Raw genomic sequence first — 16,747 nt, forward strand, 5'->3', positions numbered from 1 at the left:
TGCAAGTGCCGCGTGATGACCCTCAAGATAATCTGCTCCATGAGCTTCCCCGGCACTGAGGTCAAACTGACAGGCCTATAGTTCCCCGGGTCTGCCCTCCGGCCCTTCTTATAGATGGGCGTCACATTGGCTAGCCGCCAGTCAACCGGGACCTCCCCCGATAGCCAGGACTGCCGATAAATGATGGAAAGCGGCTCGGCCAGCTCCTCCGCCAGTTCTCTCAGTACCCTTGGGTGGATCCCATCCGGCCCCATCGACTTGCGCACATCCAAGCTCCGTAGCAGGTCGCCAACCATTTCCTCATGGATAGCGAAGGCCACATCCTGCTCCCCATCCCCTTCCACCAGCTCAGGGCACTGGGTGTCCGGAGAACAACCGGTATTGCCGCTAAAGACTGAGGCAAAGGCGGCATTAAGCACCTCAGCCTTTTCCTCATCCTTAGTAACTAGGTTTCCCCTCGCATCCAGTAAAGGATGGAGATTCTCCCTAGTCCTCCGTTTCGCGTTGATGTATTTGTAAAAGGATTTTTTGTTGTCTTTTTTGTTGTCCAATCCAATAGCACTGGTAAGTAAGAGGCTTTTCCTCTTTGACTGCTTGCCTATGCTTGGGGCAGGTGGCTCCCAGGAGTACCCTCTTCTCCTGCAGATGCTCCGCTGAGCACATGTTGTCCCTGGAGGTGGGGACAGGCTGATGGATGAATGGGGCTTCCCAGCTCTGCAGGAGACACATTTTTGTGAGACAAGTGACATAGCTTGCACTCCAGCACATGTGCTCCAATTACTTGAGGCTGATCAGTCCTGTCTATCTCGTAATAAATCTTGATGCATCCTGTTATTAAATCTACGTGTGGAGATCATTATTTTGTTTGATCTCTCAGCTAACGATACAAACAACCAAGCAGACTGTCTGCAGCAAGAAAGATGAGAATTTGCTGTTCATTGTCAGAGGGGATTTCCCAGCCCTTGGGGTATGAGGCTGGGGGAAGGAAACAGTCATATTTTCTGGCCCATGAGTGATTTGGGACTGAATATTGGAAAAGATTCAGAGAACAGCCCAATCCAGGAAGCAAATGGTACAAGTGGAGGTGATAGTCACCTTAATCTCTATTACTCTTCCCTGCAGAGACAGCTGACAGCCACCACCACAAGGAGCACCACAATGGGAAGTGAGAAACAACCCGTCTGGAGCTTGAACAGCATGTAATTGAAATCCCAAGTGCCAGGGTTAAGCTCTGTTTTAGGAAGAGTACCTTTCCCGTGGGAAAACACTTTCATCAAGGCCTTAAGGGCTTCAGCCCTCAGGACCAGGTCCCTTCAGGAGTATAGGCGGGGGAAAACTGAGAAGACATCTACTAGAGGATGATGGCCAAAAATACCTGCAAGGTATACCTTAACATGTGATTGCTCTAGGCAGAAAAGGGAGTAAATAAATCCACTGGTCGTGTGAGAATGGCTCTCAGGAAAAGGACCTAACTTTATAGTGACAGGTTTTGGAAAATAATCGCTGGTTGTTGGAACTGCTCAGTGTACAGCGAGGTTTTGAAAGGGAAAAGCAAGGCAAGGCTGGACTGGCAGGAAACTGTCCCTGTAGCTTGACTGTCTCCTGGATTCCAGACAGCAGACATTGTACATTCTTGCAAACAGAATTGCATTAATGATAATTGATTCTGCAAGTAGTGTTACCCCTTTCTAAGACCCCAGCCTTTGGCTTATTGTTCTGCTGAGTCTGTCAGTTACCATGATGTTAAACTTTGGATAATAACTTTCACCCTCTGTTGTATGCTGCCTGTGTCTCTTCCTGAAATTGTCCAAAAGTGACTATTTAATCTAAACCCACTGCTTAAAATTTTGCCATGAGATTCAAACCTCTGACTTTGCTTGCATTCTCCCTGTCCTAACCCTCAGGCTGTGATTAAGTCCTGCAGGCTTCCTCTGTCTGCTGCTTCCATGGAGAGGTCCTCTTGGTCTGCGGGGCTTTGCTAGAAAGCCTTCTTTTCCATATGACTATTTTCTTTAAACCTACTTCATCCATTCTCTGGGCTTCTGCTAAGGGCATAGACCTGTTTGCTCCAGACTTCCCTCTCCCTGTTTCACTGTGCTATTGTGTATCAGAGTATCTGAAATCCAAGTAAACCCTTGTGGCTCTCTCTTTTGGGTGGAAATAGGGCTACAGTCCTATCTTAGAGACATCTTATGTGAAGGGCAGTGGTTAAATGTGTGTCAGAGTGTTTTAGCCCAATGGTTAACAACATTCACTCCATGGCAATCTTCAGAATCAGCATTTTAAAATTTATTTATTTACTGAGAGCAGAATTCAGTGCTATCCACAGACTCAGTAAAAACTGACTTACTCAAAACTCCTCAAGAAAATATTAATATAAATATAAGAAAAAAAAATATTTTTATCTGTGTGGTTCTGCAACCTCTTGAACCCAGAGTTTGCTCTTCTTATCAAAACTCACACAGGATTGTTTTTCCCTAGTCTCAGATCAAAGACACTAGCTCCAGGTGTTCTTGGATGACTGCTGATGTTGGTAACTACTAATCACAAATAATGTAGTCTTAATTTTCTGGAACTTATTCAATTCACAAGGAGAGCAAAGAAAAGAACAGAAGAGGAAAGCACTGCATCCTGAATAGTATTTCAGCATAGAAGAAAAAAATCAATGTAAGGCGATCTCCCAGGCATGCTTTTGATGTTACAGTGTCTGCAGCCAAGAGCTTCAAAGGCAGGAGCATCTCAGCCTTCCTTTGGTTTCTAGCTGAAGATTGGGATGTAACTCCAGCACAGCACTTCTAGCAGCTGCCACTAGCTTTTCCTCTGGCATTTCCCAAATAGTATGTATTCTGTATGTACAAAATATTATGTTTTACTCGTTAGACAGCCCAACTGGAGGAAATCTTAGGGCTGTAATTGCTCACCAAGTATTACTGACAAAGAAAAATGCGAACCTTACTCTGGGATCTATTAAGAAATCTGTTATGGATGGGGCATCGGGGGTAATTATGCTGCTCTATTTGGTTCTGCCAAGGCATCAGATGCAAGTACCGTGCCCAGTATTGGGCATTGCACTTAAGAAACACATATGTAAGTAAGGTGCAGAAGAGAGCAAAGAAAATGAGAAGCAAAAGAAAAGACCTCTGAAAAAGGCTGGAGGGGCTGGATTTTGCACATTTTGAAAGAGAAGACTGTGGGGACAGGACAGGAAAAGGCACAGCAATATTCCAAAGTACCGTGGGTTGACACACCATGAACAGTGACCCTCTGTATCCTTGTGGGACATTACAACTGGCATTGGATTAAGTGGTAGCAATAAAGATGAAATTTATCAGGCACTTGAGCAGGCTGCAGAGAAAACCTCTGTCCATGGTGGTTTTTAAGAACAGCTTAGACAAATAAGATGTGGGGTGACATAAACTATAGCTATCCTGTCTCATGATAAGTGTTAAACCCATGATATCCCTATCACATAACAGCAAGTGACAAAGACACAAACGCTCTGAATTCCCAGAGAAAGGTGGTGGTATGGAATCAGGAGAGAAAAGTAATCTTTTAAATTTGGCTTTCAGAGGTTTTTTAGAAAACATATTTTAGTTATGTTGGGAAGAGCTAAAACTGATCCTGTCCTCACAGTACCTCCAGACTGATGGCTTTGTGTACGGAACAGGCTGGGTGTCATCATTTTGAACAAAGGCGAGCAAGAAAGGTAGACAAAAGGAAGATCGAAGATAGACAAGATGACCAGTCTTTTCTTGCAGCTGATTAAAAAGTTAAATGATGTACTGTGCATAATCTCCAGCTAATGTAAAAATAATAGTTCAAGTTTACATGACGTAGTAAGTTATGGGGCTCCAGAAATGTAAATGGCCTGGAAATATTAAAATGTAAAACCCCTATAACAAAGTTTTGGATGATGGCTCTGCTTTAGCACTACAGCTGGCATGGAACTGACGACCTTTTAATTCCACAGAGTTGGTCTGGGGACAGAATGTTAACGTGCACTTTGCGGTAAGCCTGTCGTGTATTGGCACCAAGTTCTCCTATTAGCTATTAAAAGGGAAACGGAACGAAAACGACGGGTTCAGACGTCGGTGCATCTGACACAGGAGGCGAAGCTGCGGCCGTGAAGCCAACGAAGAGGAGGCTGAGGGGGATCTCAGCGGGGCGTGCAAGCGCCTGGAGAAGGGCAGAGGAGACAGGGGGGCAGCGGCTGGAGGCAGGGAAGTCCCAGTACACCCAGCAGGTCCCAGTACACCCAGCCCCACAGCTGAGACTGGGACGGCGCTCCCGGGGCGGGGGGCGGCCGTACAGGAGAGACCCCTAACAGCGGCCGGGGGGGCGGGGGGGGGAAGGGGGGGAGGACGGCCCCACCGCGCATGCGCAGCAGCAGCCCGGCGGCTCCCGCCCGGCGCCGCGGCGGGGCGCGCAGGCGCGGCGCTGCGGGGGAGGGGAGCGCTGATGCAAGAGGCGAGCGCGGCGGTCGCAGGCGAGGGCTGGTCGCGTCCCTGAGCCCCGCCGCTCCCCGCTCCCGCCCTCTCCTCTCCTCCTTCTCCTCGTCCCGCTCCGCTCCCGGCCGCAGCCATGTCGGGCGACGAGGTGAGGCCCGGCGGTCGCCGCCGTCGGGGATGGGGGAGCCGGGCCCGAGGCCTACGCCGCGGCCGCCATGTGGGAGACCGGGCCTGAGGCCTCCGCCCCGGGGCAGGGCCGGCGCCTCTCCCCCCCCTCACCGCGGGCCCTGGCGGCCGCTGCCCCGGAGCTGGGGGGGGCCCCGCGGCCGCCTCTCGCGGCGGGGACCGGGCCGGGGGCCGCCGCCTGCCTGGCTCGGGGCCCTGCCGGGCCTCTCCCCGCCGCGCCCAGGCCCGTGGAGGGGGGGCGGCCGTTCCGGTCCTGAAGGGGCGCCCGGCCTCGCCCGGAGCTCCTCGCCCGGCGGCAGAGCGAGGGCCGGGAGGAAGGCAGGCTGCCCTCCCCCCCGCCGTGCCGTGCTCCTCGAGCGGTGTTCAGCGCGTGGCCTGGCGGCTCGTCTGCTTTTGGGGCTTGAGTATCTCGTCTTCTGACCCTGGAAGCTGCTTCTCGACGAGTGATAAGCGAAAGCTATCCAGCTATGGTGGTTCCTTGTGTACACGCCCAGGGAAGCGAATATGCCAATGTCTGAGGAGTTTTTCAAACGTTGTAGGGTTTGTGTGTTGTACCTTTAGTAACCTCATTTCAGGTGCTCTCCTGGGGAAACAGAAAGCTCTCCATGCCCGAGGTTATGGGCACCCTGAGGGGTGACTGCTGGGAGCTGCGCTGGCAGAATCCATGACATGGCTGCTTTGGGTCTTTTATCTTTTCACTGGTGTTGCTTAAAATGCCTCTGTGGCTCTTCTCCATATGAGCAGAGCACAGTCACACTAACCTTGGTGACAGACGAGTCATACCTTTTCTGATATAATAAACAACAACTAGCGTACTTATTACTCTAATGGTAGCTGAGGCTGGTTCATCCAGCTGCTTGGAATGAATGTGCTGCATTTTTATGCCTAATTGTGTGCCTGCAACTGCACTTCTAATGTCTAGGTTAGGAAATAAGGACCCTTGCATCAGCTGCTTTCTATTTCAGGTGCCCATAAGAGCATAGAGCAGCTAGTCTGCAGTTTACTGGTTTAGATTTAGTTCGTGTCACTTTATTTATATTGCTTAATGCATTTGCTCTGATACTCACCTGAGATCAGGAATATCTAGTGTAATAAAGTTACATCTCTGGTTTGCTTTGTCTAGCAGACTCACAGAATGAAGGTAGTAACAGGTACGATGGTTGGGCTGTCACTGTTAGGTCTTCTGGATAACGTGTGTGAGAGTGAGTGCACGTGCCTTCCACAGCTGCTGGCTGTTAGGAGCTGATGTGGAGCTTTCCAAGTGATGGCTCTTTTACAGTTCATGATCCTGTAAAGTTGAAGGTGAAGGCACATGAATCTCAGTTAACAGATCTGCACCTTAAAACCTAGTATAGATGTTACAGAAGTTGGTTTGATTCGCATGCACAGAATTCTTCAAAATATGGGCAATTGCTCTGGGCTGTGGCTTAAAAATTCCAGAGCTTTAAACAAAATGAAGCTTTCTGGTAGCAGCGTCTCCTGTCTGGGTGCAGCATGGTACAGCAGAGGCAACATGAGCCTTGTCTCCAGGGGAGGAGAAGGGCAAACCTGAAAATGATGAGCAGTCCATTAACCTCTATTTATATGTAGTAGGGTTTTTAATAAGATATAAAATCCTACTTAATGATAACTGAATGTTCTGTGTGTTTTTTTCTTTTCCTGGCCCAGTGGCTAATGAAGCTCCAAGGAAATAATACTGGAGGATGCTGCGTTTTGAGCAGCAAGAGGGATTTAGGTGCTGATTGATAAATAATTTTGTTCTATCGTAGAGGGCAGCACAGTGTAGCATAAGGATACCTGAACTAACTTTATCAGTGCAGTGTTGCTCTGTGCTTTGTAGACATGCCTGTGTTTATTCAGACTAATGAAATGGGATTAATAGAACCTCCAGTAGAACCCCCAGCAGTTGCCACTGCAATAGGGTACATGCCCTGTATAGGGTGACATGGGCTTATGTTTTAGGATTAGAGCTTCGCAGTCCAACTTCCTTTTTTTTTTTTTCATTGTCTTTCACTTGCTTGAATTTTGTAAGTTGGGATTTTGACTGTATAGGCATTTGAAATAAGGAGTGGAGTCATGGAGTTGGATGTGAGAAAGAACTGTGGCTTACAGAAGAGGAAAACCCCATGGGAATCTGGTGTTATGAGCAGAAAGAGGATGGAAGTTTATATTCATTTCTGTATAGCAAAAGGCATGGGCTCTGGTGGTGTTTCTGGCAAAACACAGAATAGCCTGGTTGTGTGGTTGGTCAGTTTATATCATGACTCTCATTCTTTTTAAACTGTGCATGACCTAAGAATGCTCTTTAGTTTTTACTGAAGCTCTAGGTGAGCTAAATGGCTCAGGTGAAAACCTTCTCAGCTTGTCTGACTTCTCTATTCAGTTTCTTCAGAGCAGTTAGCCTGTTACGAGGAGGTCAAGGTTTGCAGAAGCATGCCTTGCCCTGCCCGGATGGAGGTGGCATCTCTTTAGAGACAAGCAGGCTGTCAGAGCCAGGCTCTGCAGAAGGGCCAGTTGCTTTGGTTTTTCAGCCTTAAAACTACCTGCAGAGTCCAGAAGTTGCCCTTGCTTGTTAAACTTAGCTTAGTGTACTACTGAAGACCTATTCTGTCTCTTGTAGACAGAAGATACGCTTTATGGCAGTTTGGGTTGAAAGCTGTTCTTTTTCTTATGAAGAGAGGGGTGATGGGGTACGTGGAGTGGTTCCTTAGCAATTATTACACTCGATCTAAAACATCATCTTATGTTTGCTTCTTCATGGAAGGAAGTATAGAAGATAAGTCTGAAGAGCCTTGCAAAGAAAGCTTCGTCATTGAAATGGGTCGTGATCCTGAAACGGGTGTTCGTCTGGGTGTGCCCAGAGCTGTAGGCCCTTGCCTATGCAGGCGTTTTTCCTTCTGTTTCAGCAGAATCCAGAGGTTACAAGAGGAAGCCAGCAAACAGCGTAACCAGTTGTGAACATTCCTTGCTGTGCCTTGCCAGTGATTCATAGATGTGCATTTAGAGGGAAGCCAGCCAACAGAACTTTTTTAAGAGCTGTTCTAGCACAGTGTGCACAGCTGAAGGCACACTTCATTCTGAAAGCCTCAAGCTTCATTGTCACATACATGTAGACACTTCTGGGTGTTTGAGTCACAGCATCGTTAAGTGCTTCGTGCTGCCTCTCAGCCTCAGTTCAGAGCCTTTATGAAACACGTAAGCTCCAGAAAATCAGAATATCACAAGATTATCACATGCAGGAGAATGAGAAGTGTGAGGAAAAGATTGTTTTATGGACAGAGAAACTTTGAGGGTATAACCAAACACGAAGTTGAAGAGTTGCTCCTTTGAAATGGTTCTATTATCCTGAGTAAGAGGTTTTTATGATGCTGAATTTTAAGTACCTGAAAGAATGCTTTTCAGCTATTAGAGAATAAGACTCTCCAGTTTTTTTAAGTATCTGAAATTGTTTGAGGCATTAAGTATACACTGTAGTGCAGAAAAAATGGCCAGACATGTAACAAAACTGATGGGTAGATAAGATGTCAAACTTGCATCTTAAATAAAAGTAGCAGGAGGCAATCCTATGTTGGAAGACTTGAAGAACTTGTGTTGATTGTCTCTAGTATTTAGGTAAAGAATAGGTTAAAAGTCATTCTTGGGGTTAGTACCTTTTTCGTGGTTGGTCTGGGTGAGTTAAGCTGCTTTGTTAGTTAAAGAACTGAACAACTTTGGGATGAGACCTTTTGCTGCTTCATAGTGCTGGGAGCTGACGCCAGCCTGGCTGTATCACCAGGCCCTTCTAAGCTTCTCCCTAGTCCTAAGCATTTTTGTTGAGACAGCATAGCCATTGTGGGAAAAGTGGCAGAAGTTTGAAACTGTCGAGCAGCATTGTAACTTTTTCTTTTCTTGTAACTGGTCTTGTTAGTTGTGCCTTGGAGCAAAACCAGTGGTGATAATAGTGAGGCTCGTCGTTGTGGAGTCAGTTCACTTGTATTGCTTTGTCACAGATCAAGAAAAATCCCAGGCTGAGATGAAAGCCTGGTTAATGTTGCTTCTGTTTGGTTAACAGAAGGAATGCAGAGAGAAACTTAAAGGTGTTGTAAATGTTAAATGGCAGGTGATAATTACGCTGCTGGTGAACTCTTGACTTTTACAGATGATTTTTGATCCCACTATGAGCAAGAAGAAGAAGAAAAAGAAGAAGCCATTTATGTTGGATGAGGAGGGAGGGGATACACAAACAGAAGAGACTCAGCAGTCAGAAACAAAAGAAGTTGAACCAGAGCCAACAGAAGACAAAGATGTTGAAGCGGATGAAGAAGACAGCAGGAAGAAAGGTAAAATGAAACCACGTAGATAAACTCTGAAGGGTAGTTCTGTATTTTGATAGAAGCCTTTCAGGAGTGTGGCATCATAATGTATGGTGCTGGGGTCCTAGTTTAAGATCTTGTGAGTAACACTCTGCCTATTTGAAAAGCATCTTCTGCTCCTACTGCCTAAAGCCCCATTCACAAACATAGAGCAGGTGACTAGTGGCCTATGCAAATTCTGCTTTCCTGACTCGGACAGAGTTTCTTGTGTGAGACAATGAAAAGGGGAGCCCAAAAATAGTTATCATGAAGTTTAAAATCTTCCACATGCGGTTGTTGCAATAATTGCACAATTCTGGCATTATTTCACTTCAACAATTAAGCTATAGTGTGAATTATAGAAATATGGTTAAAAGGGTTTCTATTTTTTTGGACAAGTGCGAATGCAACTAGGCTGTTACTCAGAGTCTTTTTGGAAATATGCTTGTGTGTGTGTGTATATATATATATGATTTTGCTTTTTAGATTGAGGCCAATGCCACTTCAGGATGACCTGATTAAGGGAATGCTGTTAATTTAAATCCTTTTTTTGTTAAAATTGGCTCCTGCTGTAGACCAAAGAAACTATACTTAACTCCTGCAGTTTTCTGTTCACTTTTTTTGAGCATTTCTACTATAATTACAGAAGCATCTAGTTTCTCTTGCACAGCACGAAGAAAGATTAAACACGTAAAAATAAGAAAATGCAGATACAAGATACAGAAACTGTAAAATAATGCTGAGGTATCGGGTAGAGGAGAATGATCTGTTGAAAACCTGAAGGATATCTGTAGGGGCTACAGATCATTGCTTATGTCTTGCTGTAATGTTTTGAAGACACTGGATGTGCATTGGAAACCTTAATGTCTGAACTCTTACTACAGTTACTAATAATCTGTACTACTTTTGCTTATCCTTTGTTTTTAGATGCAACAGATGACTTGGATGATTTAAACTTCTTCAATCAAAAGAAAAAGAAGAAGAAGCCAAAGAAGATATTTGATATAGATGAAGCAGAAGAAGGCGTAAAGGTCTGTTTACATAACTAGGCCATTTTGTCTATTGCCAAGTAACTTTCCTGCTTTTCTTTTCTGGAGATCGATGTTGCAGGAACTGTTTTGAGTCTGCCATTATATCCTGGTGCAGTTAATAGTGAAACGTGTTTCACAGTGTCCTTCATGTATAGTAGGTTCTGCTGAGTGTGTTTGTACATAAGGGCTTTTTGCCTGGAAATGAGAAAAAATTAACTGATATGCACAATAAGCAAGTAATTCTGCAGTCAATAATGAGGGTTGATTAGCATCAAGGTTAACTGTCTTCTGGGGTGAGAGAAGAAAATGATGTCAGAAGCCATGCACAAAACAGTCCTCTACAAGCCAACCCTTCAAATAAAGGGTATATATCTGCTAAGAAATCTGTTCGTACTCTCGTGTTTTCTTTAGAAATGATTGGCTACTGTTCTGTATTTCAGTAGGTGTACAAGATATCTTTACTCTTCTCAAGTTTTATTCCAAGTCATAATTCTGTATCGCATATCAGCGTAACTGGGAAGCCCAGAGAGCAAGAGGGCAGAGAAATGTTATGCTACATGTAAAGCTATTCTTGGATTCTGCCTTTTGAGGAAGAAAATGCTCCTCTGATCTGCCCCAGACAGGACAAATGGTTGCTGTCTTTTATGTAAATGCAGAAACATACCTGCATCCATGAAGGAATTGTGACAACAAATTGGACTGGCTGCAGGTATCACAGCTTCACCTTATGTTAGTGTCTGGCATGTAGGGTGTTTTGTTCCCTTGTGCCCAAATGTGGCTGATTGCTTTAGCTAAGTATAGTGTGACCTTGTTCTTGACCAGCCAGAAGTTAGCTAGAAGATTGTGTTGATTGCCTAATAGGAAACCAAGTATTACAAAGGAAGTAATGTAGACTAAGTTTTAACACAGAACTGCACTGTTACATGTTAGGTGCATGTACCTCATCGTATCTCAACTTGACATTTAAAAGTCTGTCTCTTTTTCATGCATTGTACTGCAGCGCTTTCTTCAACATATTTCAGTTTCTGTTCTTACTTATTACATTTCAGGATCATAGTGGATAATACTAGCATTCATCTAGTATAGTGTGCAACTGGTGTAATTTCTAATGTTGTGGTATAGAGATTTGTTTAATACTGTAAATTATAAGTTTTTTTTTTTTGTTTGCAGGACTTAAAAATTGAGGGAGATGTGCCAGAGGTAGTAGAACCTGAAGATGACCTTGATATCATGCTGGGCAACAAGAAGAAGAAGAAAAAATATGTGAAGTTTCCAGATGAAGATGAAATAATGGAGAAGGATGAAGGTAAAAGTATAACGTAGCCCAGGAGACATTGAAAGTTACCCATAGTCCATGTTACTGGTGAATAAGTTCTGTTGAAGTATCTTTTGGTTTCAAAATTCATTTTGTTACTTTCACCAGTCATGATTATCAAAAAAAATCTTCTGTAGAAGCACTGTATGAATTCACCGTAAGTGCTGGTGTCTCTTCTAGGCAGACAAACAGGGAACACTTCTGTCTCTGTCTTAGTAAAATCTTCTTTCGATGCACTTTTTATAAATGTTGTACAAGCAAGGTTAAAGAAATATTTGTTTTTCTTAATGAATCCTAAACAACTTTCTTTACAGCTTTTGAAGATGAAGATAGCAAAAAAGATGATGGAATTTCTTTTAGTCTTCAGTCAGGACCTGCGTGGGCAGGCTCAGAAAGGGACTACACATATGATGAGGTAATGTTAAAAGGCTTTCGAAGTATTTTACATGTTAATGTGCTCTGGCAGTGCAGAGCCTTGTGTTTGTGTATCCCGTTTCCGACTTAAAATTAAAGAACTTACATTCAGAAGCATGTGATGAGAAAAATAACAGAAAGCACATCTTTTGTCATAGTTAATTTTCATATAGAGCAATATTAAAATGCCTCTGCAAGCACACTGAGGTACTTGGACATTATAAAGTAAACCTCTGTGAAAACAGCTTTTATCTTCTGCATTTATTAGAATTTTTTTGAAGTGTGCATTGAAAAGCTTATGGGGAAGTGTCAATGGACAAAGACTACCTAATATTCATTGCTTCTGAACATCTGAGATAGCATTAACGGTGTACTTCAGCATGAATACCTTACATGCCTCAAATGATGTGACCCCCCCCCCTCTTTCTTATTTTTGCAGTTACTCAATAGGGTATTTAACATCATGCGGGAAAAAAACCCAGATATGGTAGCTGGAGAAAAAAGGAAATTTGTCATGAAGCCTCCGCAGGTTGTAAGAGTGGGGACCAAGAAAACATCTTTTGTCAACTTTACAGATATCTGCAAATTGTAAGTTTTACTCTTAATATTTCCCAGGAATAGTGGAATTTTCTGTGTTGTTGGCTGTTGAATGAATGCTTTTTGGCAAAAAAAAAAAAAAAAAAGAAAAACTGACAAACCAAAGTGAAAGCTCTTCCAATCATACTGTTCTTTTCCTCTGTTTATGTGTTAAGGTATTTATGAAGGTGATTTATGGAGACAGTTTCTAACTTTGTACATATCAAAATGGTAGGCTTGTTTCATGGGCCTCATGGACTGAAATCAAACCTAAAGCTGTTTTGAGTTTTCTCACTTCTAGCAAGTGTGTGTAGTTGGGTCTTCAGTGGTGTTTATTTGCAAGACTTGGGTTGGGATGGCAGGGGTGAATTCTAGTCTTGAGATGAACTACAAATACTGTTCTCTTGGTAAATAGTATGGATTTCAGTTTTTTTTTTCCCCTATGCTTTCTCTATCTGAGTATTTCTTGTGAAGTCAGTTCTATTCTTTGTGGGCGCTTCTAGGAATGTCTATCTGATTTGTTTCATAAGCGAGGACGGTTTTCTGGCATGATCATATAGAAGACCTGGGTAATATACTAAACTAAAATTTTAATAATAGCTTATAATGCTCCAATGGAAGGGCAATAGGAGTGTGTGGAGGGTTAAGAATGGAAAATCTGAAATATAGAACTCTCAATTTAGAGAATAATTACTGAAATTGCAATTTCTGTTTTGTGGACTGTGCAGCTTTATTATAGTGTCTTAGTTCATTGCCTATGCTCTTTGGTACAGACCTTATGGCACTGCCCTTTTAAACTTTGTACTTTAAGATCATTTTAACCCACCATTCCTGTATAGATATCAAATTTCTCTGAAGGAGGGAGGTTAAAGATATCCATACTTTATTTTTAGATTACATCGTCAGCCAAAACATCTCCTGGCGTTTTTGTTGGCAGAATTGGGTACAAGGTAAGGTTATTGGGCTGTGCGTGTGCGTATTAGTAGGAAGCATTGGCAACGTAGTTGCCATTGATCAAAAATAAGATTCCTGGTTTTAGGTCTGTACTTTTATGTGCTTGAACATCAGGCTCTTCTTCCCTGCACCCAGATGCTGTCCTGGGTGATTGAAGAGACACCATTTCGCAGAAGAGGTACAGAGGCAAGCTATAAGTCCCAGGGAACAGTTTGGATAGCACTTTGAATCCCTTGTCTGGGACCTTTCTCAAAAAATGATCTGATAGCAGTGCTGTTTGTCTCAGTTGGTGAGGATGGCTCTTTGGCTCACGTTCAGCTTAAGCCGTAGGATTGCCGAGGAAGAGAGAATGCCTGCCTGCCTAGGGGAAGTTTTGAGGGCCTGTAGCTAGTGACTCTGTCTAATGCCACAGTTAAATCCAGTTGTCTTAGCATAAAAGCTGCTCTGTTGCTTTTAAATGCTTTTGATAAAAAGATCTAATTCTGTGACAATATACTCTGTCTGTTTATTTCTGTCTTGAAGATTAAAATACTGTTACATGTAGATGTACAGAATCTAGCCATCTAATTGCAATGTGGTTATAACAAATGACTGTTCCTCTGGACATTGAGATCTCTTCAACTTCAGATAACTTAAACAAAAACTTAAAAACTGCAGTCTGAAAAAAACATTCAATTTATTACATCAGAATAGCTAGAAGAGGTTTGTAGTAGTATTCTACCTTAAAAGAGTTGTCTCGGTCATTTCTTTGAGACAAACGGATGCTTATTCTCAATTCTGTACATTTCTCCTGGTAGGGCAGCTTAACTATGAGGCTGATCTCTGCTGGAGTCTGCTTTTATTGCAATGAGTTCTGTTTGGGCAAAACTGTGTATAGGTTTTCAAGTGCTGTCAGAATTTTACATATTTCTTTTTTCCCCACAAAGTAATTCTGGCTTGCTCTTACCTTGAAGAATGCCTCAGTTAACTTGCTTCAAGTTGCTGACTTCATATACTTTATTTGATGTCTTCTGCAAATCAATTACTTCAAATTTATTTTTCTTTCAAATTAGTGGCTCAATAGATGGTAACAACCAACTTGTAATCAAAGGAAGGTTCCAGCAAAAACAGATAGAAAATGTCTTGAGAAGATATATCAGTAAGTATAACTCCATTTTCCGCTACACATTTTTCTGACGACCAGAGGCCCAACATGCCCCTCTGCAAGTACGCATGCTGTAGAGGTTCTGTGCTAACAAACTATGACTTTTCTGCTTTGTGATGGAATAATGCAAGTGAAGGTGGTTATATCGTATAGTGAGCACCTAGGACATACTCTGTCCTGGTGCAGAGATGTACCAAGAAAGACAGTAAGAGTGGTTGAAAATAGTTTGTTTTCATCTGACTTTAACTTCTTAGTTTTGATGAGGATTATGGAAAATAATGATAATTACTCTTAAAGTCTGTTGTACATATTAGTTAACAAATACAGTGTGTGTGCTTGCAGTTTATATGCAACAAAATGCTGTTTCAGACAGTGTCTATGTAAGAGTTGCTGACATTTGGGAATGCTTTTTCAGCAGAGGAAGTCATGGAAAGCCAGTGGGAAGCCCTAGCTGGTTATTACTTCTTAAAACACTGGTGTCAGGGCACAATGTACCAGATGTACAAAACCTGCTCTTTGTTAACTTAGGAGCAAGGAAGCATTTTTAGTCTTTTTGAACCTCTGTGACTTTCATAGTAAGCCACTTCTAAATCAGTAGATGAATTTGAACATCCTTTCAAGACAACTGTTAAACTCAGGGCTGAAGTGATTTTTTTTTCTGATGGTAATGCATTATTTTTTTTAACTGCAACTTAATTCCTTTTCTGCAGAGGAATATGTCACCTGTCATACATGTCGGTCACCAGACACAATCCTACAGAAGGACACCAGATTATATTTCTTGCAGTGTGAGACCTGCCACTCTCGCTGCTCCGTCGCCAGCATCAAAACTGGTTTCCAGGCTGTCACAGGCAAGAGAGCACAGCTCCGTGCCAAAGCTAACTAGTTTGCTAATCAACACTGGATTTTGCAAAGTGTTCTGGGGAGATATGACTGGACAGGTTTACAATCGGAATGGATTTACCATTGTATTAAAACAAGATTGTAAAAACTACAAGAAATTTGGCTTTTGATTGATTGGTCTGTGAAATCCTTGCAAGATGCAGATCCTCAAGCTGTTCACATACATTTGCTCATTGAATATATTTTACCAACTATAAGGAACGTGATGGGAAAGGAGGTGCTTTTTAATCCATTCAGACTTCTGTAAAACACAAGATAAATTAAAGATACTGTAACAGTGAGTGTCTTCGATTTGGATTTTTCCTTCAGTTTCCTATTTAAACAGTTCATGGGAATGGTTGGTGTGTTGTCCTTTCAGATCATGTCACTGAACTATGCCTAATACCCAGACAGAAGTTTAAGGTTATTTTGCCTGTATATGATGGCTGATTTCTAGGTAGGCTATTATTAAACAGAGAAGCCATTCACAAAACAAGGATGATACACCAACATAAGAACTGCTTGTGCTTTTATAGCTGCATTAGTATGGAAACACATTTTGCACAGAAAGTGACATCAAGACAGGTTGATACTGCTTTATAAGGCAGAATAGAGCTTTGAGCTAGTTCAGACACCATATTGATGCTGAGTCTTAACATGGAATTGATAACAATTGCTGTATTGTAAGCTTTCATAGTGTCATAGTACTAAACTTTGCAGTTTCTAATAGAAAAATGTTTATATTTCTTAAGTCCTGCACTCTTTATCACTTTAAAAAAAAATCTAAATGCAGCAAAAAAGATTGTAGGAAACATCACTGTATGATGGCTGCAACAGTTATATATATCTTGAATTTAACAGAAGATACTGCCAAGTAGTTTTTATTCCAAATTAACACATTGACGTCTTTTGATTATAAAATATGTACTTATCTCTGCTAGCAGTCAGTATCTGTAATCTCTAGGGGATGTGCATAATGCTGTCCTAACTAGTTTTTTAGTGCTGAGAAAAATTTGTTCCAGCTGCCAAGTGTGAAGATGCAAATGGGGAGTGAAATCCCTTGTGAGTACTGTAATGGAGGGGAACAGAAGTCAATTCTCACTTAACCACTCCTTAAAACAGTGCAGGGTTAGGATAAGGTGCAATAGCTCAGGACTGCTGGCACCCATCCCTGCCGGTAAGCAGAGTAGCTTCCTCCCCAGAGAAAATGGTGGTCACTTTGAACATGATTCATCAAATATCAGAAACTGAAAGGTTTCTACCAAGTTTTAATCTTTGTATGTATGTTAATACACAGCACAGTTTTGCTGGGAAGTCACTTGCTATTTGAAAACTTGACAGCACTGCAAGACAAAAATCAAAGTTTTATAGTTGGTTTCTTAAAAGCATTTTGAATTTCAAGTGAGCTATAACAAATGTTGGATGTATCTTTAAGTGAATAAAGCCAGGATCAGTGCCTCTTGTAA

The 16,747-nt window shown here is 42.6% G+C and overlaps 1 protein-coding gene across 1 annotated transcript; it reads left to right on the plus strand.

Moving 5' to 3' along the window:
* The first annotated feature begins 4,396 nt into the window (after positions 1 to 4,396).
* Positions 4,397 to 16,747, plus strand: EIF2S2 (eukaryotic translation initiation factor 2 subunit beta). The gene is made up of 9 exons (XM_083801189.1): positions 4,397 to 4,596; positions 8,773 to 8,953; positions 9,893 to 9,996; positions 11,167 to 11,302; positions 11,626 to 11,726; positions 12,165 to 12,313; positions 13,195 to 13,251; positions 14,308 to 14,393; positions 15,110 to 16,747. Exons 1-9 carry the CDS (start codon positions 4,582 to 4,584, stop codon positions 15,283 to 15,285), a joined length of 1,005 nt encoding a protein of 334 aa, XP_083657315.1. The 5' UTR covers positions 4,397 to 4,581; the 3' UTR covers positions 15,286 to 16,747.

This window comes from Anser anser (genome assembly GCF_964211835.1).
Source record: "Anser anser genome assembly, chromosome: 16".
NCBI lineage: Eukaryota > Metazoa > Chordata > Aves > Anseriformes > Anatidae > Anser > Anser anser.